Below are 25,620 nucleotides of genomic sequence, written 5' to 3'. Positions count from 1 at the left end.
TTATCACTAAGCAAGCCCGTGAGCTTTCATAGTGTCTTTTTACAGGTAGAGTGCACAATGAATGTTATGAACTCTCAACCTACTACTATGTTGTTGATGTTTCTTTTTTGGGATTTTCCTCAAGGCCATGTTTGAACTGGTCACTTCTGAAGCCTCATACTACAAGAGTCTGAATCTGCTGGTATCTCACTTCATGGAGAATGAACGTCTGAAAAAGATCTTACATCCATCTGAGGCTCACATCCTCTTCTCCAACGTCCTGGATGTCATGGCTGTTAGTGAACGGTAAGACAACTGCTATTAGTCTTTTGGCTCTGCTGAGTTGGGAACAGGGTCTTGCTACTAGCTCAGATGACTTCTGTTCTGGAGGGATAGAGGAGCCGACTGGGTGAAGACTTAACCCCTTTTAAAGAGTCTGCAATGGTACTAATTGGTTTCCCCTCCAAACTGTTTGGGTCCAAGACTTTAATTGCAGGTCATGATTAATATGAATTCTGGTTTTCTCATCTAGTTTCCTCTTAGATCTTGAGCAGCGGGTGGAAGAGAACATTGTGATCTCAGATGTGTGCGACATTGTCTACCAGCACACAGTTAATCACTTCTCGGTGTATGTAACCTACGTCTCCAACCAGACCTACCAGGAGAGAGCTTACAAGCAACTTCTGTGAGTGCTATTATCTGACCCTGAATTATTTGCAAAAAATCCAACAACCAATTTTGTATTCAAGATGACTGCATTTTATTTTTAACTTGGCATTTGCAGGGGATTGATACTGGTTTGGAAAACATGAACTCTACCCTTTCCCTGAACTGGAACTGAATCTATTTAAACAAAACATACAAATAGTTTAAATTTTATTTGAAGGATCAGATAACAAGGTTGAAAACTAGCATCCTAAATACATTCAGAGTTGTCATTTACAAAGTGCAAAGAACATATAATGTATACAACAGAGCACAAAGCTGTAAAATCTGCATGTGTGTGAAGTGCAGGTAGAGGCAAAAGTTATGAAGATAAAGATAGTTGTATGATTTCAGCTTTGTGGTCCTGAGTCTAGTTACAGCGGTCTTGAGATTCTCAGAAAGGCATGTACCCTATGGAGAGTTGATAAATTCTCTTCTTGAAGGCTATAAAGCTACTTTCCCCATCTTGCCCTGGTCTTACGCTATATGTAGGTCACCTGCACCAGAGGATTTTGTCCTAAGTGTTCTCTCAAGTATATTCAAATCCAGCAAATTTCTGTTAGCCAGCTGGGAATTTTCTTTTACCAGATCAAAATAGGGGACCCTAGCAATTTGTCTTTGAACAAATGAATTAATTTCTCCTTAGTAATAATGCCATGGATTTTTTTCAAGCCAACCAGTTACAGATTTTGCCCTGTACATTTCCACATTTTAGCAACAAGCATTTTAGCTAGCTTCAGATGAGTATGGAAGAGTACTGCCCCTTTCCTTTCTCTGCTCTCCAGCTTCCTCTCTTTGACCCCAAAAGGACACACTATAGACCTACGGGATCCTCTGCTACAAGGGAACTCTTTGCTGGATTTGGTAGACTGCTCTTTTCAAATGTCATGCATCCCAGTGTTTCCTGGGACAGAGGTGAGCAGTGCCTTGTGGGGCACCAGTAACACAAAGAAGTCTCAGAATATGAACAATTTGACGAGAGCAGCTGGCTGAGCCCAGAAGAGAAATAGAAGATTGGCTGGATTGTGTGATATCACTAAGAGGGCTTGTTCGGATGTGGGGTGGCTCCTGGAGAAGGAGTTTGAAGTACAGAGTCTTTTGGGTATGGGAAAGAATGATCAGTTTAAAAAACAGGATGATTTAGTCAAGCTTTAAGCAAGCAGGAAAACTTTGTAGTGCTTATCTGCTGTTGTATGTTGGAGTTTTCCCCTACATTTAGTTCTGCACTCTCTCAGGCATACAATTACAGCCTGTCTTGGATTTGGTAATTCAAGCAGTCATGCAAACATAAGAATACCTGCCTGCCTTATGAATAATTCTTTTGTTTAAACGTCTACTGTGCATTTCCAAGTACATGCATTAAAGACCAATTTCAAACAAAATTAATAGTATCCTCATATCTATGCTGTTTCTGTCAGCTAGGACTCCAGTAGCGTAAGTTTCCTCATAACAAGTTCTTGCAAGTGCCAGGAAACATCACGTAGAGGGAGCTTTCTTAGAGTAGTGTTTTGTTTATACCAGTTGGGACTTGTGAGATTCCTCACTGCAGCACTGTATTCGTACTGGCAATACCTCCACCACTGTGAACTCCAAATGGCAGAACCCTGGCAATGCCAGGTGAATCTACAGCAGTATGAACTGCTTCACTGCAGTGCCAAATAAGATGCCAGATAAGATTTTTCATCCTGTCAATAACAGCTAAGACTATCTGAGCTTGAGTTGCTTTATGGCATGGCTTGTTCCTATGAATATGTGGATTTTACCTTGCCACAATGATCCAACTGTGTAAAAATGTATAATTATGCCTCTGACTCATCTACTTGGACACACACCCCATTCACGCACTCCTACACACTCAGCATGTGCTGCTAAATCTATATGTGCTACACATGTGAATCCACTACAGTGACTTGTACATTGTCTATTTTTCCATCCCCTAATGCTATAAATAAACCCAAACTTAAACCAAAATACACCTAGGAGTGTTCCGTGAATTTATTTTCCCCTTTGTTGAAGAGAGGACTAGGCAGATGCTGTCTCTGGGGAAGGGGGTGATATGGAAAGCAGCACCACACACAGACATGCCCATTCCAAACACAGGTCTGATACACAAGGAAGTGAGCAAAGCACTCTCAATCTGTCTGTCTATTCTCAGCCAAGACAAGACAGCTTTCCGGGAGGTGATATCACAGTTGGAGATGGATCCCAAGTGCAAAGGCCTGCCCTTCTCATCCTTTTTGATTTTGCCATTTCAGAGGATCACTCGGCTCAAGCTACTGGTGCAGGTACAGCTCCTCTCTGCTCTGTCTTCTGACAGTCCCCCATGCTCCCTCCAGGACACCCCTAGCTAGCTGTCATGGAATGTTAGCATTTTCATGTTCTCACATACACAAACAGAGACAAACACACATAATCTTCTCCCCTGCCCCCCATGTCTTACCTAGAGTCAATATTAAAGCTAGGAGAAGCAGCGTGGCATCAGGGTTTTAGAGGAGGGGAGAGGAGTGAAGTGAGGGAGTAGGGAAGTGAGGTGACAGTAGTTCAGGAAAGTGGGGCCATGCAGAGCCAGGCATGAGGAGAGGCAATGCTGGTTCAGGAGAGGAGGAAGCCTGCTGGATGAAAGGCCAGGAAAGCAGAGTGATGTAGTCAGAGGAGCGTGCACATGTATGATTAGGGTGCAGAATAGACAGATTCATGTAGAATCAGGGTTGGTGCAGAGTCAGGTCTGTGGGACACAGGAAGTGGGAGGACAAGAGCTGAAGGGATTAATGGAGAAAAGCCACTTAAGACTCAACTCAGTATTTTCTTTTATAGGAAACTGCCCCGAAAGGAAATTACTAAATAGCCAAGGACACTCTTCTCAAAATAAAAGTGATGCAATAGTCCCCTTCCTCTCTCACACATATATCTGAAACCTCTGCACAGCAGCATCCCTCTACCCTAAGAGCCAGGCATTTATTTATGAGCACCAAATGTCTCTTCACACGGTTTCACTGGTGCTTCCCCAGTACTTACCTGAAGAGACCACCTTGTCTTGGGCTGAGTGTGTGTAAATGTGTTTGTGACAATATAATGCTTGAGAGGAGTTGTAGTGGTGGCCAGCCTTGGAAATCTCTATCCACAGAACAAGTCCAACAGTGGTTGTCATCCCCTCATTGCCTTCCAGTGTACCTCAACCCTGCCCTGGAGGGCTCCCTTCTAATGATGAGGGGATAGTTCAATCTGAGTGACATGCTGTCAACTGAGATTACCAACAACGTTACCAATTGTTGCCAGGTTGAGTGGCTTTTAATAGAATATGCGCTTGTCCACTAGCTACTGGTCTGAGACCATGACACTCATTTTACATAGGTTATTCAAGAGCCAGTTGATGGAAACAAGCTTTCAGTTACTGCCAATATGGGGTTAGATCTGACTCAGCAACCTAGTGGGGAAAGACTTCATATACCGTTACCTATCCAATATTTATTACTGTTGATAGTCAAATTTGGCCAAGAGGATGGTAGTGTCTGAAAAATGTTGTGTACTATCAAGCAGGGAGAGAAATTAACTCCATCTTTGCTTCCTGTGCAGAATATTCTTAAAAAAGTGGAAGAGAAATCCGAGAAGGAAACCACTGCCCTTGAAGCACACAAAGAGCTGGAAACAGTAAGTCTGATGGCAAATTTCAGAAGACTGAGAATTAGCCAGCATCCTCAGTGTCTTTAAAAAGGTACTGGGCCATATGCATTCCTGGTGCAATTCCACTGACCTCAGAGGAGTTACATCAGAGATACATTTGCCTCATTGTGTTTCAGAGTAATTATTTCCCCTTATTCTCCCTTGAGGGCAGACCATGATAGCAAATAATAGACAGAGGAATTGCTCTTATTAACAGACGGTATATTTGCTCTGTAGGAGATTTTAGAGAGAAGAGTTGCCCGCACGTTTCAGAGAATACAAATTGTCTATGGGGAGATACATTTAATTAGCTGCAGCCAGTAGTGGACTGTATGGGGTTGGATTTTATCCTGTGGTGCCACTTACTTTTCTGACCTAGAATAGTAGTTTCTTTAATGAGGTGCGTTTTATGAGTGCTTAAGATTGTGTGTATTTCTGTTCCCAAGAGGCCTATAGGGAAGTGTGATAGAGAGGGGAAATTCAATTATTTTAGTTATTTCCAGCACACTACCTGCCAGAGTACACATTATGGGGAAGGCCTAGTGATGTCTTCCACCTGGGATATTCTGATGGTGGGTGAGGGTCCTCTTACTCTGTCTATATGGGGCAGTATATGTGAGGACCTCTGTGCTAAATGTTTAGACATCCTGAAACTTTCTGCAGCTCTGTTTGTTGGGGATAGAATTTTCCAGGGTATTTGAGACATTTGACAGGTGCCACTCCCTTCTTTATTAGTAGGAGTCTGTGGTACTTAATGAATCCTGGATTGTGATTTAAATAAAATATAATGTTTTAAATTTGAAGCTGTGCTAAAATGTCAGCTTTCCAGTTGATGGTGCAGTGTCAGATTTGTAAAATCTACGGCTGTCGATTAATCACAGTTAACTCATGCGATTAACTCAAAAAAATTAATTGCAATTAATCGCAGTTTTAATCGCACTGTTAAACAATAGAATACCAATTGAAAATTAAATATTTTGGATTTTTTCTACATTTTCATATAGTTTATTCTGTGTTGTAATTGAAATCAAAGTGTATATTTTTTTATTACAAATATTTGCACTGTAAAAATGATAGTAGTGTTTTTCAATTCACCTCATCCAAGTTCTGTAGTGCAATCTCTTTGTTGTGAAAGTGCAACTTGCAAATGTAGATTTTTTTTGTTACATAATTGCACTCAAAAACAAAATAATATAAAACTTCAGAGCCTACAAGTCCACTCAGTCCTACTTCTTGTTCAGTCAATCGCTAAGACAAACAAGCTTGTTTACATTTACAGGAGATAGTGCTGCCCTCTTCTTATTTACAGTGTTACCTGAAAGTGAGAACAAGCATTCACATGGCACTTTTGTAGCCGGTACTGCAAGATATTTACAGGCCAGATATGCTAAACATTCGTATGCCTCTTCATGCTTCGGCCATCATTCCAGAGGACACGCTTCAATACTGATAACACTCATTAAAAAAATAATGCGTTAATTACATTTTTGATTGGACTCCTTGGGGGAGAATTGTATGTCCCCCTGCTCTGTTTTACATGCATTCTGCCATATATTTCATGTTATGAGAGTCTCAGATGATGACCCAGCACATGTTGTTCATTTTAAGAACACTTTCACTGCAGATTTGACAAAACGCAAAGAAGGTACCAATGTGGGATTTCTCAAGATAGCTACAACACTCGACCCAAGGTTTAAGAATCTGAAGTGCCTTCCAAAATCTGAGGGGAACAAGGTGTGGAGCATGCTTTCAGAAGTCTTAAAAGAGCAACACTCCGATGTGGAAACTACAGAACCCGAACCACCAAAAAAGAAAATCAACCTTCTGCTGGTAGCACCTGACTCAGATAATGAAAATGAACATACATCAGTCCACACTCCTTTGGATCATTATTAAGCAGAACCCCTCGTCAGCATGGACGCATGTCTTCTGGAATGGTGGTTGAAGCATGAAGGGACATACAAATCTTTAGTGCATCTGGCACGTAAATATCTTGGGATGCCGGCTACAACAGTGCCATGAGAATGCCTATTCTCACTTTCAGCTGATATTGTAAACAAAAAGCGGGCAGCATTATCTCCTGCAAATGTAAACAAACTAGTTTGGCGGAGCGATTGGCTGAACAAGAAGTAGGACTGAGTGGACTTGCAGGCTCTAAGATTTTACATTATTTTATTTTTGAATGCAGGTTTTTTTGTACATATTATACATTTGTAATTTCAACTTTCATGGCAAAGATTGCACTACAGTACTTGTATTAGATGAATTGAAAAATGGTGGGGTTTTTTTTTACAGTGCAAATAATTGTAATGAAAAATAAATATAAAGTGAGCACTGTACACTTTGTATTCTGTGTTGTAACTGAAATCAATATATTTGAAAATGTAGAAAACATCCAAAAATATTTAAATAAATGGTATTCTATTATTGTTTAACAGTGCAATTAATCGTGCAGTTAATTTTTTTAATCATGCGATTAATTGTGATAAAAAATTTTAATTGCTTGACAGCCCTGGTAACAACCAACAAGAAAAGCCTGTATAAGGCTTTCATATTTGGCCTGGAATGGTCCAGGAAGCAGACTGGCTAAAGATCATTCAAGATAAAGATCTCTAAAGCTGAGACTGATGTTTTGGAATACTTCATATGGCTATATTTTTGCATGCTGCCTTCCAATGAGTGTGATGGCCAGTAGGTTTCAGATCACACCTTGAAGCTGTTGCTCAGAAGTCTGAGGAGGCCTGCTACTGTAGTTGGCCACAAGGATGGCTAAATTTATCATGAAAACAGATGATCGTTGCTGTACCTGTCTGTCAATGACTGTCGGACTTGGTCCATTTTATAGATCCCTGTAGCACGGTGGCCCACTTGTACATTTTTAAGTTGGGGTGTAAGGCTAACCCTCCATTTATCTATAATTAGGTATATATTGTTATGACAGAGCTCACCATGTGGCGTTGTTATATATAATCTTACAAGTTCTTTTTCTTAGCATGTGAGCAAGTTTTTAGTTGTTGATTTTCTGATGAATTTTCTATGGGGGGCTGTGACAAGCTACAAGAGAGTTTGCTCTCCACCTTAATCTCTCTGTTCTTGAGGTAGACTTGCTCCCTGTGAACTGGGTTTTGGTGTTTGGGCTGAGATCCCTAATGTAAACAAACAAGTTGCTCTAAGAATATACAGACTTCTGCATTACTAATTTCTCTTCCAGTGGGGAGTTTCAGCCCCCTCCCCAACATCTGCTATTTCTTGACAGAGGGTTGACAAATCTTATTGAAATTAATACTTACCTTCCTTCTCCTCCATATGAAGATGGTACTGCATGTATACTTTCTGGATTGAATGTACAGGAAGAAGAGAGGTGATTTGTAGCACTGTAGGATTTGGGGAAATATAGTTTGATTATAGCTGTTGTACCTGCTAGAGACCAGAATATTGGCATAACAATGGAGTCAATATCTGAATATAGTTTAGATAAGTGCCATATGACCCCTAAATATAAATCCTTCCTAATATTATATCCTTTTTGTTAATCTTTAAGTGATTTTTTTAGTGATGGTGAAAAGAACTAACTTGACAGCACCAAAGTTGGATCAGTATTTATTAGTTAGTTCAGTTACAGTCAGTTTACACCAAAAATTTTCTTTGTGTCATGTATTGCTATAGATGTATTGCATACAGGATGATCCTTTTCTGTGTATGCATCATTGGTTGTCTAATTCCCACAACCAATGGACATTCAACTAAGAACAGAGATTTCTACAAAGCTCTATGTTAACTGCACTTCTCAGCATTATGCATTTAGGGAAACCTATATAGAGGAGGAATTTTATCATAGTCATTGGTATTCTTTTAAGGCCCAATCCAACTCCCGTTGAACTCAATGGAAAAACTTTCACTATGAAAGCTGGATTGGGTCTCTAATATTACTTTTTCACTTTTGTAATATGTAAAAAATGTGTTGTTGTTCTACATGAAAGTTTTCTGAAATTAAAAAAAAACCTGCTAATGAGTTTGCCAGTTAATATCTCCTTTTCTCCATTATTATAATGCCTACACTATGGTGCTCACCTATATAGAAAGATCATGTTGTACACCAACACTTGCTAAGTAACCCATGGGAGGAGAGCACTGCAGCATGGAGTAGACCTCAGTTTGGAATCAGACCTTTGGATTGTTCTCTTTTCCCAGGTGGTGAAGGCATGTAACGAAGGTGTCAGGAAGATGAGCCGAACAGAGCAGATGATTAGCATCCAGAAGAAATTAGAGTTTAAGATCAAGGTATAAGTACAGACTGGTAACCCCTGCAGAGAGAGAACAGATAGCATCTAGGTATTGCAGACACCCAGAATATGAGGAACATAGTGACCAATTGTGAACATTATGGTTTGTGACTTGCCCAGTATCACATAATGGCTCTGTGGCAGAGGCAGGGATAGAATCCAGTTCTCCAGTGCAGCATTCCACTGTCTTAACCATGACACCATCCACTCTCTTCCTGTTGTCCCCTGCCTCATCCACTACACACTTCCCAAGTTCTGCAACAAATGAGGCAGGGGTCCTGCAGACAACAGCCTCATTTGGTACACAACCCTAAGGCAGGTCGATCCTGTTCACTGACTGAGACAGGGGTCCTGTGCAGAAAGTAGTATGTGATCATGTAATTAAAGACCGTATCATAATGCATACACATAAGGGGACTGAATCGAAGTTGCACAGGCAACCTTAATTCTGGCATTTCCTGACTATTTAGTGCTTCACTTTGTAACCATAGTGTCTTTTAATTTAATTTTTTTGGATGTAATGTCTTAAATCTTTAAAAAAAAAAAATACCAAAAGAAAAATTCCATCCCATGAAACCATGTTGATCCCCAACTTGGAACATCAGCAGGGTCTGGACTTTCACATGCACAGCACAGACCTTTATCGCTTGAGCTAATGGAATAGCTGGAAGTAGTCATCAGCAGTTATTCTCTATTTGGACTGGTCACGGGGGGAGTGGGGAAGGAGATACTTTGCCTGTAGGTTTCACAGCTATTTGCTGACTCCAAAGAAATGTAGAGACTCAGGACTCATGGGCTTAATTCCAGGTTCTGTTGGGCAGTATACTCTAGTGGTTAGACCCTACTGCCCCCGTGCCCATAGCCTATCACCCTTTGCTCCTATCTATTCCACCCCAGTTCCTGCTCCTCTCCCCATCTGCTTCTATCCACCCCCACCCCCTCCCCCTGCTCAATCCTCAGGGTCTTATCCCACACTGCTGCCCCCTGGTTCCTGTGCCTCCTCCCACCTCTGACTCCTGCAGTCCCCACTTCCCCATCCCTCCACTTTATCTCTGCATTCCCTGGTAGCTGTTTCCTCGCTCTCTCCACACTGCCTGGTTGCCAGCACTTTAAGTACTAAGGCTGCATCCCCTGTTATCGGAGCCATGTATACCTCTCCTCACGACATAGGTCTTGTTCCACCTCCTCACTACTCTGAGGTTTATCTGCATTTCTAGTGTTGTAAGAGTGAAGTAAGGAGCATTTGTTACTTATCCTGTAAGGGTTACATAGGATGAAAGGGACCTCCTGAGTTGTTGAGTCCAGGGCCCTGCTATCGTAGCCAACCCCATCATGTAATCCCGTTCATAAACTTATCAAGATGCATCTTAAAACCAGATAGGTTGTTCGCAGATCCTGCTCTTCTGATCTTTGCTGTCTCTCTCTTCCATGTAGTCTGTGCCCATCATCTCTCACTCCCGTTGGCTGTTAAAGCAAGGGGAACTGCAGCAAATGAATGGCCCAAAGACATCACGCACGCTCCGCACCAAGAAACTCTTTAGAGAAATCTACTTGTTCCTTTTCAATGACCTGCTGGTACTCTGCAGGCAGATTCCTGGGTGAGTTTGGGATGTGGCCAACACCTGGATGTGTGTTATAAGCACCCCTCCCCCCTCGGTTCATCCAACCCGCTCTTGCTTAAGTTGTGCATGGATTCTTGTCCTGTAATTGACCATCAATTGACAGTACAGAGTCCTGTATCACAGGCACCATTTCCAGGGGGGCTATCTGAAGATTTCTCCTTTGTCTGAATATTTACACTGCCTCTTCTGTGAACTGTGGCTGTTGACGGGCTGCATGCCCATACACAGTTTGACCTTTGTGTTACTTAAAATTTCAGGCCAGATCTCTGCTGATGTAAATCAGCATAGCTCCATTGACTTGAGTGGTGCTGCACTGAGCTATAGCAGCTAAAGATCTGACTCCAGGATGTTTGGCTTGTTACTATAAAGTAACTCCTGGCTGATTACCAGACTGAAGAATATCGTAGTTTAAGCAAGTTAAACCTCTAGTAAAATAAGTTCTGTCTGATGGGCTGGGAGTGTCTGATCAGCAGGGAGGTGTGTAAACCAATGCGTGAGGCAAGGGACTGTATCTAGTACAGTACACACCATCTAGGGAGAGAAAGCTGCCTCAGCTAGGAGTATAGCGTTTATGATAAGAGAAATATTATAACACAAAATAGATGCCAGAGAACAAAAAGTCTGACATTAAGAAGACTTAACTGGTAAGGAGTCTGTCTATCCAGTAAAGCATTTCTAATATGCACTTTGTCAGTTTCAGCCAGGTGCCCAGTACTACTTTACTTGCATAGCATTTTCCAGCCAAGAACACAGAAGCATTTTACAAACGTTAGTGATATAAACCTCTCATCTTAGCTCTCCTGGGAGAAAACGTTATTTACATTTTACAGATGGGAACTGGGACACAGATTAGGTGACTTTCTCACGGTCATACAAAGTTTGTGGCAGAGCCAGGAATAGAATCTAGGTCTCTTGATTTTCAGTCTTATGCTTTAGCCCTCAGACCATCCATCCTCATTCTATCTAGGTGGTGTCTCTTCCCCTCACCACCAGGAATTTGCTCTCTGTATCATGCCTTTCTCAGAATTTGGTATTGTTAAAGCCAAAGTGCTTCCAGACTGACCGATGAGCTTTCCTGACCCCTTTGCTTACCTCTCAGCGACAAGTACCAGGTGTTTGACTCAGCACCGCGAGGGCTTCTCCGGGTAGAGGAGTTAGAAGATCAGGGACAGAGTTTGGCCAATGTCTTCATCCTGAGGCTTCTGGAGAACACGGATGATCGGGAGGTCAGCTACATGCTCAAGGCATCATCCCAGTGAGTATGAAACACTGTCATCCCATTAGCAACCTGCATTGCTATTCCCCTGAACCCTCAAAAGTGAAGTGTCCAATCTGCCACGATCACCGGTCTGGCATCTACCTCCTCACCAGCTGGTCTTATTGAATTCCTATCTATGGGGATACCCTGCTATACAAGCTGAGCTGAGTTCGCCCAGTGCACAACTCTTCCTCCTCCTCCTGATATAACTTCTCAACACAAGACAGAGCTTTCTGGGGGGATCGGATATAAAACTAGATGAGTTTCCTTCCTGTACAAGTGTATTTACGGCATCCTTGTGTAACACACTGATTTCTAGGTAGGTCAAGACTCAATTAAGATTTAAAAGGAAATTATATGTCTGGTTTGCAAATCTCTCAGCACACATATCCAGATGGTAATTGAAATTAGCAGTACACATGCAGTACATTTATACAAGAGTAGCTTGATGTGGATCGCTAGGATTCAAACCACTTGAAAAATCTAGCATTCTGCCTGTAACTTATCCCCCTAGCTATGCACAGTCCCTGGGGTATGGAGCAGTTACTGTAAAGATAAAGGCAGGAGCCCCAGTTCTGTTCATGAGTGTCAAACTCTCTTCTATGGCTGGCCCCAATTCTGATGGCAGCCCTCGCGCTGCTCAGTAGTCTTGAATTCCACTGTGTCGAAGTCTCCTTGGATACCATTTTCTGTCTGAATCTGTGATTTTTACTTCAAGATCCAACAAGCTCAGACTGGGCAAATGATTCAACACCACTAACAGTGGGCTGATTGTTTCAGATGCCCGGGGTCTGGTTTCCAGACTCGCCTCAATCCAGTCTCTTATTGCACCCGCAGGTTTGCAGGCCCAGGTAATTATAGATGTGTCCACATAGCCAATATTTACCTCTACGTGACATTTGCACCCTAAATTGGGGAAGCAGAAGAGGAGACTGGAGTTTAAAAACCCTGCCATTGAACAGTAATTGGAATAGATTTTCAACCACGGCTTCAGTCCTGCAGCGAGCTGCCCACACACACATTGCAGGATCAGCGTGATGAGAGAGTAACATGCGTTGTGACTGCTCCCACCCCCCTGCAAACTCTGCTACTCCAGGGTGATTAACAGAGTTGCTGTACCTGAAAATGGGGATGTTGGGCATCTGAAAGCTATACACCACAAATAAGCACTTAGGGCGAAGGCAACCCTTGCTTATCACAGCTAGCATTGTGCTGATTACAGTATGCTTTGGCAGAGAAGCACTAGCATACTGAGCTCCTATTTTCAGTCACTTATACCTCAGTGGAAAACGCCAATCTCAGCATTATTTCAGTTACCATAATTGAACATGTGGCCCCTTCTGAGCTTCTAAGTTCCCAATCAATGCACTTCACAATATTACCTGAGCTCATTAGGTCACACATTCAAACACTGACCTACAGATAGAAGTGATCACACTTTCCAATCAGCACATCAGCACCTCTCCTTTTTTGTTTTTGTCAGTGGTTTTTCCCAGAGAAACTTCAGTTTAATTAAATGCAAGGTTTTAGATTAATGGTAAACTATAGTGCAGATTTCAAATCCATAGAAGCCAGGACATTTAAATTTCTCGCCTCTCCCAGTATCTGTAGCTTTTATGCAAGACAAAGTTAAACCATACCATTTTGAGCTCAGTACAGAACTTTGAAGATCCAAAATATAACTACCCGGTAGTTAGTCTCCAAGCAGAGCTGCCACATTCCATGTAGCTCTTCCAGTGCAAGTATCCTGGGTGAGTTAAGTGGAACTCGACCTGTTTGTGTGGAATTTGCCACCATCTCCTCCAGCTGGCTGTCTGTGGCTCAATGGGACAGGGCACTCCTTGGCTGGAGTTGGGATTGGGAGGTAAGTCAGGCGTGAGGGAAGAACTCAGCAGTGGAAGAGATGCAGAATGAAGGCAGGTCCCAGCAGTTTGTGAGGGGAGGAAGGGGATGGGCAGTCACTGATGGGGAGGGTGAGGAGGGCACTAATCAGGGGAGGGAATGGCTGATGCAGGCAGCTGGAAGAGCCATGAAAGCCAGTCTGAGATGGCTGGATTGCACGGTAGATAGAGAGGTGGTAGCTGGAGGCCTCCCACACACAAGGCCCCTGCAGCGTGACTTGATGTGCCTGCCCCTGCAGCATGGATTATCCCAGAAAGTCACCAGTTCAGCTTGTGTGTGACATTCTAACCAGTGTGTGGGAGATGACGACTCAGGAAAAATGCCAGAGTGTCACACAGATGAGTGATGCTTGACAGACATGGCTAAGACCTGACATGCAGAGATTGGATAGCACATTAATTTCAGGTTGCTGCTTGCACACGGAGAGGAGGTGTGTGCGCACGCGCGCAGGCAGCAGGAGAAGCAGCCACAGAAAAGGGGCAGGGAAACTATTCTAAGAGGATCAGAGGAGTCAGAATAACAGAGCTGAGAAAGAGATAAAGGGAAGGACTCAAGGGAGGTGCAGAGAAGGAGCAGAGTTGGAGAGGGAACCACACAATGCAGAGTGAGAATGGAGAGAGGCAGGGAAGAGCATGCCAGGGAAGGAAGGGCTCTGACAACTGGCAGGAAGGAGAGAAATCCCAGAGGTGATCCTTTCTGCTCACCTGCTGGAAGTGAGGAAGAGAAGAGGGAATAAACCTGCCCAGTGACTTTGGGAAGGGCTGAATGGGAAGCCAAAGGTTCCTCATGCAATCTGAGCCCATGGGGAAAGGGTGTGCACCTTCACTCTCTCAACAGCAGATCAAGCAAGGCATGATGGAAAGCCTATCCTTAGAGCTCCAGGAGGACACCCTGTAGGGCGAGAAGAAATGGCTGGAAAGGAAAGTAGAGGGCTGAATATGTTACACCTGCTGTGACCCCAGGTCAGCAACCTGGGAGAACTGTACTAGAGCTAGCTTGCCAATTAGGTTACCGTCCATGCAGTTGCCCATATCTATTGCTACTTCAACAAGTCATCTGTGTAGGGACCCATATAGAATCTACATTATCCTAGGACAGAGGTGGGCAAACTACAGCCCGTGGGCCACATCCGGCCCGCAGGACCGTCCTGCCAGGCCCTGGAGCTCCCAGCCAGGGAGGTTAGCCCCTGGCCCGTCCCCGGCAGCCACGCCGCCGCTCCTGCCGGGCTGCGCAGCTCGCGCCTGCCCACCTCCCAGGCTTTCCAATAAGCAAGTCCTGCCGCTCTGAGCGGCATGGTAAGGGGGCGAGGAGCGGGGGGGGGGGGGGCGTTGGATAAGGGGCAGGGAGTCCTGGGGGGGCAGTCAGGGGACAGGGAGCAGTTGGATAGGGGTGGGGTCCTGAGGGCCAGTTAGGGGGCAGGAAGTTCTGGGGGACGGGGAGATTGGATAGGCATGGGAGTCCCGGGGGGCCTGCCAGGGGGCAGGGTAGTCAGGGAGCGGGGGGTGGGGTTGGATAGGCGTGGGAGTCCCGGGGGGGCTGTCAGGGGGCGGGGGTGTGGATAGGGGTCGGGGCAGTCAGGGGACAGGGAGCGGGGGGTGGGGTTGGATAGGCGTGGGTGTCCTGGGGGGCTGTCAGGAGGCGGGGGTGTGGATAGAGGTTGGGGCAGTCAGGGGACAGGGAGCGGGGAGGGTTGGATAGGGGACGGAGTCCCGGGAGGGGGTGGTCAGGGGACAAGGAGCAGAGGGGATTGGATGGGTTGGAGGCTCTGAGGGGGGCGGGGAAGTGGGAGGGGGCAGATAGGGGGGCGGGGCCAGGCTGTTTGAGGAGATACAGCCTTCCCTACCCGGCCCTCCATACAGTTTCGCAACCCCGATGTGGCTCTCGGGCCAAAAAGTTTGCCCACCCATGTCCTAGGAGAAACAGAGTCAAGTAAAATGCAGAGACAGAGAGGGGAATCATTCAGATCTCCCCCAATTTATTAATAGTGACCAGGCTGACCTTCAAATGGCTGCTTGTCCAGCTACCGATGAGACACTCGCACTGTGTCCCAGTTGCCCAGAGAGGGGATCTCTGTTTCTAGCAGAGAAAGGGAAAAAGTTGGAGCTGGCAAATGGGGAAAGCTGGGAACGTGTGCCTCGGAATCAAAGCTGGTTGGGAGAGTAACTGTGTGCTGCAAGCAGATGATTGCGCCCTCATAGCTGTGTTCTGTTTGTCTCTGGTCACAGAAGTGAGATGAAGCGCTGGATGATCTCGCTGGCCCCAAATCGGAGAACCAAGTTTGTTTCATTCACATCCAGGCTCCTAGGTAAGAGATGCAGCAGAGATGGAGGGAGGGAGAGATGGTTATTTAACTTGCAGTGTGTCGTGCTCTTCTTCAGAGACCCCTGCCTGGGCCATCTGAAATGCTGGTTGAATAGCAAATGCTGCAACTGAGGTTGCGTCCCTCAAGGACTCCCCCCTCCACAGGATCTTGCCAGCACTCTGAGTGAGATTGACAAGATCAGTCTCTTTCCTCTCTGTGCCTGGCAGTAAGGTTTCTCCCCTGCTCCGGTGACCCTTTTCCTTTCTCCTGCCCCCCTTCACTCCATCAAATCATTCTCACCAGATCACACTAGACATGAAAAACAATGTTAAATCTTAAATTACCTAACTTCCCACCCACTGCCTCCCATTTGCTCAGAGTGAATCTACACTTACATTTTAGCCAGAACCATTAACACAACTGTAAATTCTAGTGTAGACGTGGCTCCAAAACTTTTGTTCCAGTGCACAGTCTGTCCCTGGCTGGATTTCTGGTTCTACTTTCACCCTTCCCACCTTGCTGCTGTGTTTGGCACTGTTGTTCACCCTCTCCTCTTTGACATCTTGTCTACTCAGGGCTTTCGTGACAGCATTTGCTCCTGGTTCTTGTGTCTAGGTCCTACTCCCTCTCACTCTGGGGTTGCTGTAGTGGTTCTGTGGTCATCCCCCCACGCCCGGGTGGGCCAGAGCAACAAGTAGTCTTTAGCCCAAAGCCTTCTGGCTTGGGCAGACAGCAAAACACAGTCTGGGGCTCTGACTCTCTGGTTGGGCAGAGCAACAAGCCACAGGCAAGGCACAAGCTGTCTGGCCTCGGGTGAGTAGGCCACCACCCCAGGAATGGGGTTGGTGGCAGGGGATAGGGGGACCCTGTGACGGGTTGGATCACAGAAACCCCCTTGGGAGCTGCCACCCGATGTGCAAAGACTACCCCTGTTCCTGTTTTCCCTGCCAGCTCGGGACTCCAGCACCCTGTCTTGCTGAGCCAGACACTCCCGTCTGCTTCAACCCAGACCCAGGGTCTGAATCACTTGCCCCAAAGCTGCAAGTTTACCTGAAAACAGCTCCCAGAAGTGTGCTTGTCTCTAGCACTCAGATACCCAACTCCCAATGGGGTCTAAACCCAGATAAATCCGTTTTACCCTGCATAAAGCTTATACAGGGCAAACTCAAAAATTGTTCGCCCTCTATAACACTGATAGAGAGATATGCACAGTTGTTTGCTCCCCCAGGTATTAATACATACTCTGAGTAAATTACTAAATAAAAAGTGATTTTATTAAATACAGAAAATAGGATTTAAGTGGTTCCAAGTAGTAACAGACAGAACAAAGTAAGTCACCAAGCAAAATAAAATAAAATGCGCAAATCTATGTCTAATCAAGCTAAATACAGATAATCTCACCCTCAGAGATGCTTCAGTAAGTTTTTCTCAGACTGGACACCTTCCAGGCCTGGGCACAATTCTTTCCCCTGGTATAGCTCTTGTTCCAGCTCAGGTGATAGCTAGGGGATTCTTCATGATGGCTCCTCTCCCCCCTTTGTTCCCTTCCACCCCTTTGTATATCTTTTGCATAAGGCAGGAACCCTTTGTCCCTCTGGGTTTCCACCCCCTCTCACTGGAAAAGCACCAGGTTAAAGATGTATCAGAGGGGTAGCCATGTTAGTCTGAATCTGTGAAAAGCAACAGAGGGTCCTGTGGCACCTTTGAGACTAACAGAAGTATTGGGAGCATAAGCTTTCGTGGGTAAGAACCTCACTTCTTCAGATGCAAGAGATGCAAGGTTAAAGATGGATTCCAGTTCAGGTGGCATGATCACATGTCACTGCAAGACTTCATTACTTACTTGCCAGCACACACATATACAGGAAGACTCACAGGTAAACACAACCATCTGCAGACAATGGGAGTCATCAAGATTCCAAACCATCATTAATGGCCCACACTTTACATAATTACAATAGGCCTTCAGAGTTATATTTTATATTTCTAGTTTTAGATACAAGAGTGGTACATTTATACAAATCGGATGATCACACTCAGTAGATTATAAGCTTTGTAATGATACCTTACAAGAGACCTTTTGCATGAAGCATATCTCGGTTATGTTATATTCAATTTTTACCATATTTTTCTAAAACTATCCCAGTTACATTATATTCACTTATCATGTTTTTATAAAACCATATAGACTGCACAACGTAACAGACCCGAGTCCACCCTACTCCACAGGGCCCTGGCCTGGGACCCAAACAGTGGTGAGTGGTCAGCTCTGGGTCAGCAGGGAAGTCACCGAAACATGCTGACTCATTTTCTGATCACGCAACTGGACTAATGTCTGGTTCCCCTGGGATACTTCCTCCCCCAACCCCTTCCCTGGTGTAGCTCTGTAGTCCATAGGTCCTCAATCTACTCTGGGTGAATCGCAGATGGCAGTCCCAGCAACTCCTCTCCACAGTCAGTCTCCTTCATGGGCGGGGCACCACACAGCTCAGTCTTTGGTCAGAGTTCTGCAGTGGGGTACAGATATGTCTGCCTCCTTCCCTGGCTCCGGCCCAACTGAGCTGGAGGGCCTGCCTCTTACACTTCCTGTCCCACCACTTCCAACATGAGGGCGGGGCTGGCTTGGCTCCACCCACCGGGGGTGTGGGGCAGTTTCTCCCCATCAGGCTCAGAGGGAGGCCACTCTGCCTCAATACAGTTTCACAGAACTGTTTACTGAGCGCCCCCTATCCCCCCTTCAGCTAATCTTCTCCACTCACCACCTCAGCAATCATCTCTGCACATTGACCCACACATCTCCCTCTTCACTCCTGGTCTGTATCCATCCAGAATCCTGCATCTTAGTCTGTCTCTCTGACTTCTTTTCCTGGATGTCTATCAACATAAGCTTAATGTGTCTAAAATAGTCCTTCATCTTCACTCCCAAGTCCTTACCTTTCCGCTCTGTTACTGCCAACATCAGCAGCAGCTCCATCTCTCAAGCCTGTAACCAGGGGTTTGTCTGCGAATCTTCCCTTGCCCCACAACTCCAAGCAGCTTCCAAATCTTCTTGTGGCTGCCGTCTCCCCCCAACATCTAAGACCTGACCATTTCTTTCTGTCTCTGCGGCTAATTCTGCCTGTGCTCAGCCCAACCCTCTGCACATTTAGTCCTTCTCAAAGGCCCCCCCTCTTCCATGACACCAAAGGGAACTCGCTGACTGAGAGGGGCCAGCTTGATCAGTCCCATGGGAACAGAGTGTACAGCCTCCCTGGCCATTGTGCATCTGAGGCTCATTCCCTAGCCACTGTCTTTCAGCCATGAGCAAATTGAGGCAGGGATTATGTTGCCTTTGTGGGTTGGGAAACACTGGGCACACTGACTGCTACCCAAAACAAGGGCTAACAATAGTTTGGGGAAGCATCGTAGAGCAGCCCAATCCCTGACGGTGCCTTTTCCCCCCAGCTTGCCCTTGGAGCACTTCTCAGGCTGCTCTGACATGGCTCCTTCTCCCCTCCAGAGACCTGGGGGTTAAGACAGTCCCTTCCCTCTGTAAGCAGTTTGGCAGGCCCTGCATCATCTCCCCTTTGGCCTTGCTCACCATTGTGCCTCTGCAGGGCTCACTCCTATCCTAGCTGGGTCCACTGCCCTAGCAAACTGGCCAACACACACAGATCATGAGCAGAGCAAGAATAAATACATGGGGGCCACCCCTGGTCTGGGCAGAGCAGGCTGCCACAACAGAAGCCCTTTACCACAAGTGTGCGTGTTCCAAGGCTGTAAAAAAGCGCACACCAAAAAGGTGTCCACTCTGGCTATGGCCAGTATCTTTTGCTGGTAGGCCCAGAGCCTCATCCCGACTCCCATGGAACTGTTCACAGAGCTGCAGGCCACCTGATTGGGCCTTGTGGGGCAGCCTGCTAAGGTTACCCCTAGCCTTCCCCACACTGAAGTTAACACTCAGCCAGGGCCTCGGAACCTTCTCATTGAGCCCTTTATAGCACTGGAGCCAGCCCACTTCTAGCAGCCTACTGCAGTATTCCCAGCTCAAAGGACTGTCCGGCTCAGGCTCAACCCTGTAGATCTGGGCAGCAGGTGTGTCACCAACCCCGCATTGTGTGGGATAACACCCTGGGAGCATAAGGGAACCAGGGATCGTATGATACAGTAATACCTGTTTCTAAGTTTACATGCTCCATTTCTCATGCCGTATCTTGTGCTGGTACCTTAGAAGCCTCTTCCCCCATCTTGCTCTATCTAAGGGCTTGTCTACACTTAAAAGGCTGCACCAGGAGGGCTTCTCCCGTTGGTGTAGGTAATCCACCTCCCCGAGAGCGCTGGATTTTCTACATCCCAAGTGATGTAGTTATACAAAAGTTGCTCGTGCAGACCAGCCTACACCATTTTATACTGTACAGCAGTCACAGGACTCTGGGGCAGCTGGATTACTTTGTCCCTCTCCCTCCCTCCCCATTGTCAGATTGCCCCCAGGTGCAGTGTGTCCATCCGTATGTGGCTCAGCAACCAGACGAGCTGTCCCTGGAGCTGGCAGATGTTCTTAACATCCTGGACAAGACAGATGACGGTAAGAGCGATGGGGCTCCAGGCATCCCTAAAATCACTCATCACAAGGGCGACAGAGCTGTCTCCTGGACAGGTTGCTTTTGAACACAGAGGGAGGTTCCTCTAGATTTAAAAAAAAGTGCCCTTGTTGTAACAACCATTCAGGGAACCCCAGGTTGTCCTCCCTGTCTCTTATGGGACATCAGCATCAGAGGACAGACCCCTAGGGACAGTGATCCTGTAGGCAACAGCAGAATTTAGCTGTCATTGGGACTAAACATCAGCTAAGGCCCTTGTTCCTGTATCTTGCACTCCCTCTTCTGGCTGAGAAGTGCAGCTACGTCCGGTCCCTGCTCTGGGTCTCTGTACTGATGTAGCCAGGAATGGTTAGCGAAGAGGTAGCATCTGCTTTTCACTCACATCTGCTTTTTAGCCAGTTTTGCAACTAGGATACAAGGTCAGGTGACTTGTGAGTCAGTGGCTCAGAAGGGATTAGAGCCCAGGCTTTTCCTGGTTTCTTAATCCTTACCTGTATCCGCTAAGCCGCCAGTATGTCTCAAGGGCAGTAATTGAACCCAAGCCCTCCAAAGCATAGCCTTGGTGGCTCGCTCTCATTCGTACTCATTCCTGCACTTGGGCATTCTAGTCCTGTTGACTTGTCCTGCTACATGTTTTTCCTGCCCCTCAGGTTGGATTTTTGGGGAGCGTCTTCATGACCAGGAAAGGGGCTGGTTCCCCAGCTCTATGGGGGAGGAGATTCTGAACCCCAAGATCCGATCGCAGAACCTAAAAGAGTGTTTCCGGGTCCACAAGTCGGATGACAGTCAGCGGAGGAAGCTGGGCAGCAGGAATCGCCAATGACCCCTGGTCTCCCCCAGCCCTGGAGCACAAGGAATATCTAATGGCTTATGGAGAAAGATGGAGGGCAGATGCTGCAGGCTGAGAGAATGAGGTGGTGGTGCTGGTACTATGAGCCAGGGTACAGGGCCTGGTCTTAACATGCTGGTCACACCCCCTCTGACACAAATAGACTTTGCTCTGTTTACTAAGTTCTTCCCTCTACATTTTGTATTCCTCTGGAGACCAACCCCAGGAAGAGGAGAGGCCACTTGTCTAAAGCTCAAGGAACTATTCAATGTAATGGATTGCCAGTTGTGCTACCAACCCCAAAGAGTGCCAAGTGCTCCCCTGTGCAGTGAGGAGCTACTGGACAAGACCGCACCAGAGCCACCCAGGAGGTTCACCACAGCTGTAACATACCAGCTGGTCATATATAAGAGTTGCTTCAGTTGCTTTTCTAGTATAAATGGTTAGAATCAGCTGGGCTGGGGAACAGTTCTACCTTACGTACCATAGAAAACTCTGTCTCCTAGCTACCCCCTCGCTGAGAGATTCCATTGTAGGAATGGGTTTGTGCCATCCCACAACATAGTTCTGTGCATACACACTACAGCTGAAGCCCTTTACCTCTTCCAGTGGGCACCTGGCAATTAACAATGGCACTAGGGGCTCTCTTTTTGTGGCGCACATGGTGCTTTTTTGGGTCAAAGCACTTAGCAGAACCTCTAAGCTTGGCAGCACCCCTGTGAGATAGGTTACTTTAAGTCCCCATTTTATAGGTGGGGAAATTGAGGCAGAGAAGTTGTCTCACCTGAAATCACACAGGGAGACCGTGCCAGAGCTGAGACTAGAATTCAGGACTTCTGATGCCTGATTCCCAGTCCTGTTGTTGGGCTGCTGGGCCCACTCCTCCCCCCCATACTGGTCTTTGAGCCCAGTTCTAGGCAAATGCGCTAACAAATTAAACCAACAGCACCACACCCTGCTTTTCAGCAGCCCAAACTCTTTACTCACTATATTCCTGCACTTAACCCAGTGCAGGAACACCGATGGCTCTACCCCCAGGAGGTACCAAATGCAAGGTTCTCTGTGCACAGAACAGCAGCAGAGGGGTTTCATCCACCTGCTGCCACAAGCAGGCAGAGCCCTGCTGTGAGAGGAACTCATGATGGCCTTCACCCTAACTGCACTAACAGACAAAAGCACGGGCAAGACAGTAGCACTGGTACATGGGGTTTCTTTGCCAGAGTGCACTGCACACATTCAGAGAGAGAGCAGATAGGGTAAAAGGACCTATGAGGCCACTGACTTTGCACATCAGCTGACAAACCATTACACACGGATGATATTCTAGCAGAGCCAGAGGCTTCACATGTAGGCCATTTCCCAGCACGTCTGTAAATTTGCAGGACTTTGCTCAATCCATTGTCAGTTTCTATTTGGAATGTAATGTAAACTGACCATTTCCACAAATCTCTATCACATTCCCAGACAGCTCCATGGGCTGTGGAGTGTGTTTCCAAAGGGAGGGGCTGCGCTCAGCCACCCAGGTCAGGCAGAGGCAGCCCGGCAGCAGTCGGCCCATCCTTAACAAGGAGAACTCAAGCAAAATAGCTGAAGTTGGCCAGGGCAGTAGGGGACATTGTACTAAAGCTATGTGAGGGCCTGCATGTCCTCTCTAAACCCAGCTAACCAGCTGTGTGCATGAACTGTATGTACAGTATTGATGCCTCCATGTATATAGGAAAGTCCTCAGTAGCCAGAAGGACAAGGGAATCATTTCCTTATATGATGCAGCTCAACATTGCATGAAACACAGGGCAAGGGATCAAGAGCTTCGGCAGGGAACTGAGAACGGACAGTGGTTGAAAACTGACCCTGAATAAGCATCCTAACAAATGGCTATTGGGCCTGCTCTGCTCTAAGCGGTTCCAGAGCGGCCCCTTCTCTGAGTGGCCCTTTGTTAGCTACAAAAAAGACAACTGACCCAAAGTATTTATTTGCATGAACATAAATCAGGGAATTTAAATTATTCAGCATCTTTCTGTGATGCAGTAAAGCAGAGTCTTCCAGGCATTTCTTGACACTCACTGCTGCTTCTGATCTCTGCGCCTTCCCCTGCTAGCCTTGCTTAACACCCCACTGTCCACATTCAGATTGGGCAGTATCATGTCAGTGTGGTTGTGGTCAAAAAGAGGAGGGGAAAGCCAGCACCTTCTTACTCTGCTGATAGACGGGTCACCACAGTGTGCTTTAGACCCTATCTACATTAGACATTTGCACTGGTGTCACACTACAATTGATGCAGTCAATTACCGGCATAAACCCCACTTTTCATCACTGCTGCGTGCCTGCATCAGAGGCTCATGCCAGTGTGACTACATCGAGGTACTTTAGTGTAACTGTCTCTGCTGTAGCCAGGCTCTTCATACAATGCAGTCATTAGTATTGCAGCGCTAACACAGCTATGGGAGAGTGAGTGGGATTCAGTTGTGGCTTGTATATGAACAGAATTGTTAAGGTTCAAGTGCATGGAAATCTTAATGCTGTATTGAACTCGTAGATACCGCAGTGAGGAGCACATCAGAAACAGCTGACAAATTCAGATCCCGCTCTCTTACACCTGAGAACATTCATAGTTACTTAAGTTAGACAAGTGCCTATGGATATGTCAACACAGCAATTCAACCCCTGTGGCTGGTCCAGGTCAGGTGACTCAGGCTTGGGCAGGGGGGCTGTAATATTGATGTGTACAAGTTTCGGCTCTGGCTGGAGCCTCAGTTCTGGGACCCCTCGAGGGGGGCTGGGCCCAGAACCCAGCTCGAGCCTAATTGTCTACACAGCAATTTTTAGCCCTGCAGCCCAAGCCAGTTGATCTGGGCCAGCTTTGGCTATGCCACAGGTCTTGTATTCCAGTGTGTTCCAATGAGGGCAAAGCTCACCTCTCAGTATGGTTACTACTGGTGATGTGTGAGCCAGAAGGGCCTCAACTTGACTGACAGATTCCAGCTTGGGTTTGTAGGGCTGGCAGTTAGAAAAACAATTGCCATTTGACTTGTAAATTGAGCATATTTTATCCAGAGATCCTATAAATACAAAGACCACAAATAAATTGTACAGTCACTTTTCTAAGTACAACCAGACTTTAAGCTCAGGGTCCAAGACTCATAGCAGCAGCTGTTTACAGGTAATTAGTTTAAAGCCAAAACATGGAAGCTCTAGCTATGAAAACAATTTAAGACAAATAGATACAAGCATATTACAGATCATTCAGCCTTGCCCAAATTGTCATGAACATTTCCTAGCCCTGGCACTTGCCTGGGACAAAAAATGATTTTTACAATGAAAATGAAGATACTACGATCACCAATTAAAAAAATACTTGTCCTAGGCTAGGGGGCAATGAATTTTACCTGGCTGAGATCATTCAATGGCCAACTTTGGAGGAGAGGGTTTTCCGGTCTTTCATTGGCCTTTGCCCTCTAGCTCAGAACCTTGGACTTATGCCAACACCTAAGTCACTTTATAGTGGTTTTTGGGACTCCTAACTGTCACACTTGGTACATTATATTCAGCCACTGAATCGGGTTTGTTCTATGTACATTTTTAACCTCCTCCATTCCACACAGTCCAACATGTGTCAGTTTCAGGTGGTCTAATGCTATCGATGGGCTCAGTCTGTGAAACACGAGTGCAGGTTTGAGATCCCAGGTCATTATCAGGCTGCCTGAGTGAACTGAAAAGAACTCTTGTTGTTGTTGTTTTTCTTGTGGTGAAAATACAGCTGACTGCGCCAGCAACTTCCAAAGCCTGGCCCTGTTTGCGTTTTCATTTTCTCATCCAGAGTGTGACCATCACCACCATTTTCCTCCCTCATCACGCTCTTGTGACTCAGCGCATAGCCAGAACGGAGTCAGTTCCATTCCCCTTCCTAGCTCTGTCCCAGCCTCATGAACATGTTAGTGAGTGGAAGCAGTAAAGACCTAAAGCAATACTGAGCCTTCCAGGCACCAGGGACAGAGTTAATACCAGTTGACAGTTGATTGGTGGCCTAGGTTTAAGAAGTTAGAATGCTTAGCTCAGCTGACAGATGGCCACATAACAAGTGACACCATTCACATGTGACAGAGACCTGTAGATCAGGGGTAACAAGAGTATCTGCGGGTCAGTGTTGGTGCATGCAAGAGACTGCTCGCACTGACCATCCTGTGCCATTTTCGTGGAGTGAGGATTTCAGTTCTTACTGCTAGCAACTCAACACCTTTCCCAGTAAACACCAACTGCTGCTTATCTGACATTCATACAGCACTACAGTCTGCCCCAGCAATCATTACCCTGAGGGTCAGGCGCTGCCCATTCAAAAACACCTCACTAAGGGTATGTCTATATTACAGTGCTATGGCATCGCAGCTGTAGCATAGATGCTTCTTACAACAAAGGCGGTTTTTCCATCAAGGTCATTAATGGACCTCTGAGGGCCATTCTTCTGTCAACCTAGTTGCACCTACACTGGAGGTTAGAGCAACC

The 25,620-nt window shown here is 46.2% G+C and overlaps 1 protein-coding gene across 4 annotated transcripts in view; it reads left to right on the top strand.

The window, feature by feature from the left end:
• The window catches only part of NGEF (neuronal guanine nucleotide exchange factor), a 110,459-nt gene extending 88,921 nt beyond the window's left edge, over nucleotides 1-21,538 (top strand). For all 4 annotated transcript variants that reach the window (XM_054040539.1, XM_054040538.1, XM_054040540.1 and 1 more), the window contains 10 exons: nucleotides 125-285; nucleotides 512-664; nucleotides 2,840-2,969; nucleotides 4,258-4,332; nucleotides 8,536-8,625; nucleotides 10,062-10,225; nucleotides 11,349-11,504; nucleotides 15,635-15,714; nucleotides 20,171-20,275; nucleotides 20,942-21,538. In XM_054040539.1, coding sequence (XP_053896514.1) covers nucleotides 125-285; nucleotides 512-664; nucleotides 2,840-2,969; nucleotides 4,258-4,332; nucleotides 8,536-8,625; nucleotides 10,062-10,225; nucleotides 11,349-11,504; nucleotides 15,635-15,714; nucleotides 20,171-20,275; nucleotides 20,942-21,114 — 1,287 coding nt within the window. In that variant the 3' untranslated portion in view covers nucleotides 21,115-21,538. The remainder of the gene's footprint in view (nucleotides 1-124; nucleotides 286-511; nucleotides 665-2,839; nucleotides 2,970-4,257; nucleotides 4,333-8,535; nucleotides 8,626-10,061; nucleotides 10,226-11,348; nucleotides 11,505-15,634; nucleotides 15,715-20,170; nucleotides 20,276-20,941) is intronic.
• The last annotated feature ends 4,082 nt before the right edge of the window (nucleotides 21,539-25,620 follow it).

This window comes from Malaclemys terrapin, chromosome 9 (assembly GCF_027887155.1).
Source record: "Malaclemys terrapin pileata isolate rMalTer1 chromosome 9, rMalTer1.hap1, whole genome shotgun sequence".
Taxonomy (NCBI): Eukaryota; Metazoa; Chordata; order Testudines; family Emydidae; genus Malaclemys; species Malaclemys terrapin.
This window is presented reverse-complemented; position numbering and strand designations above follow the sequence as displayed.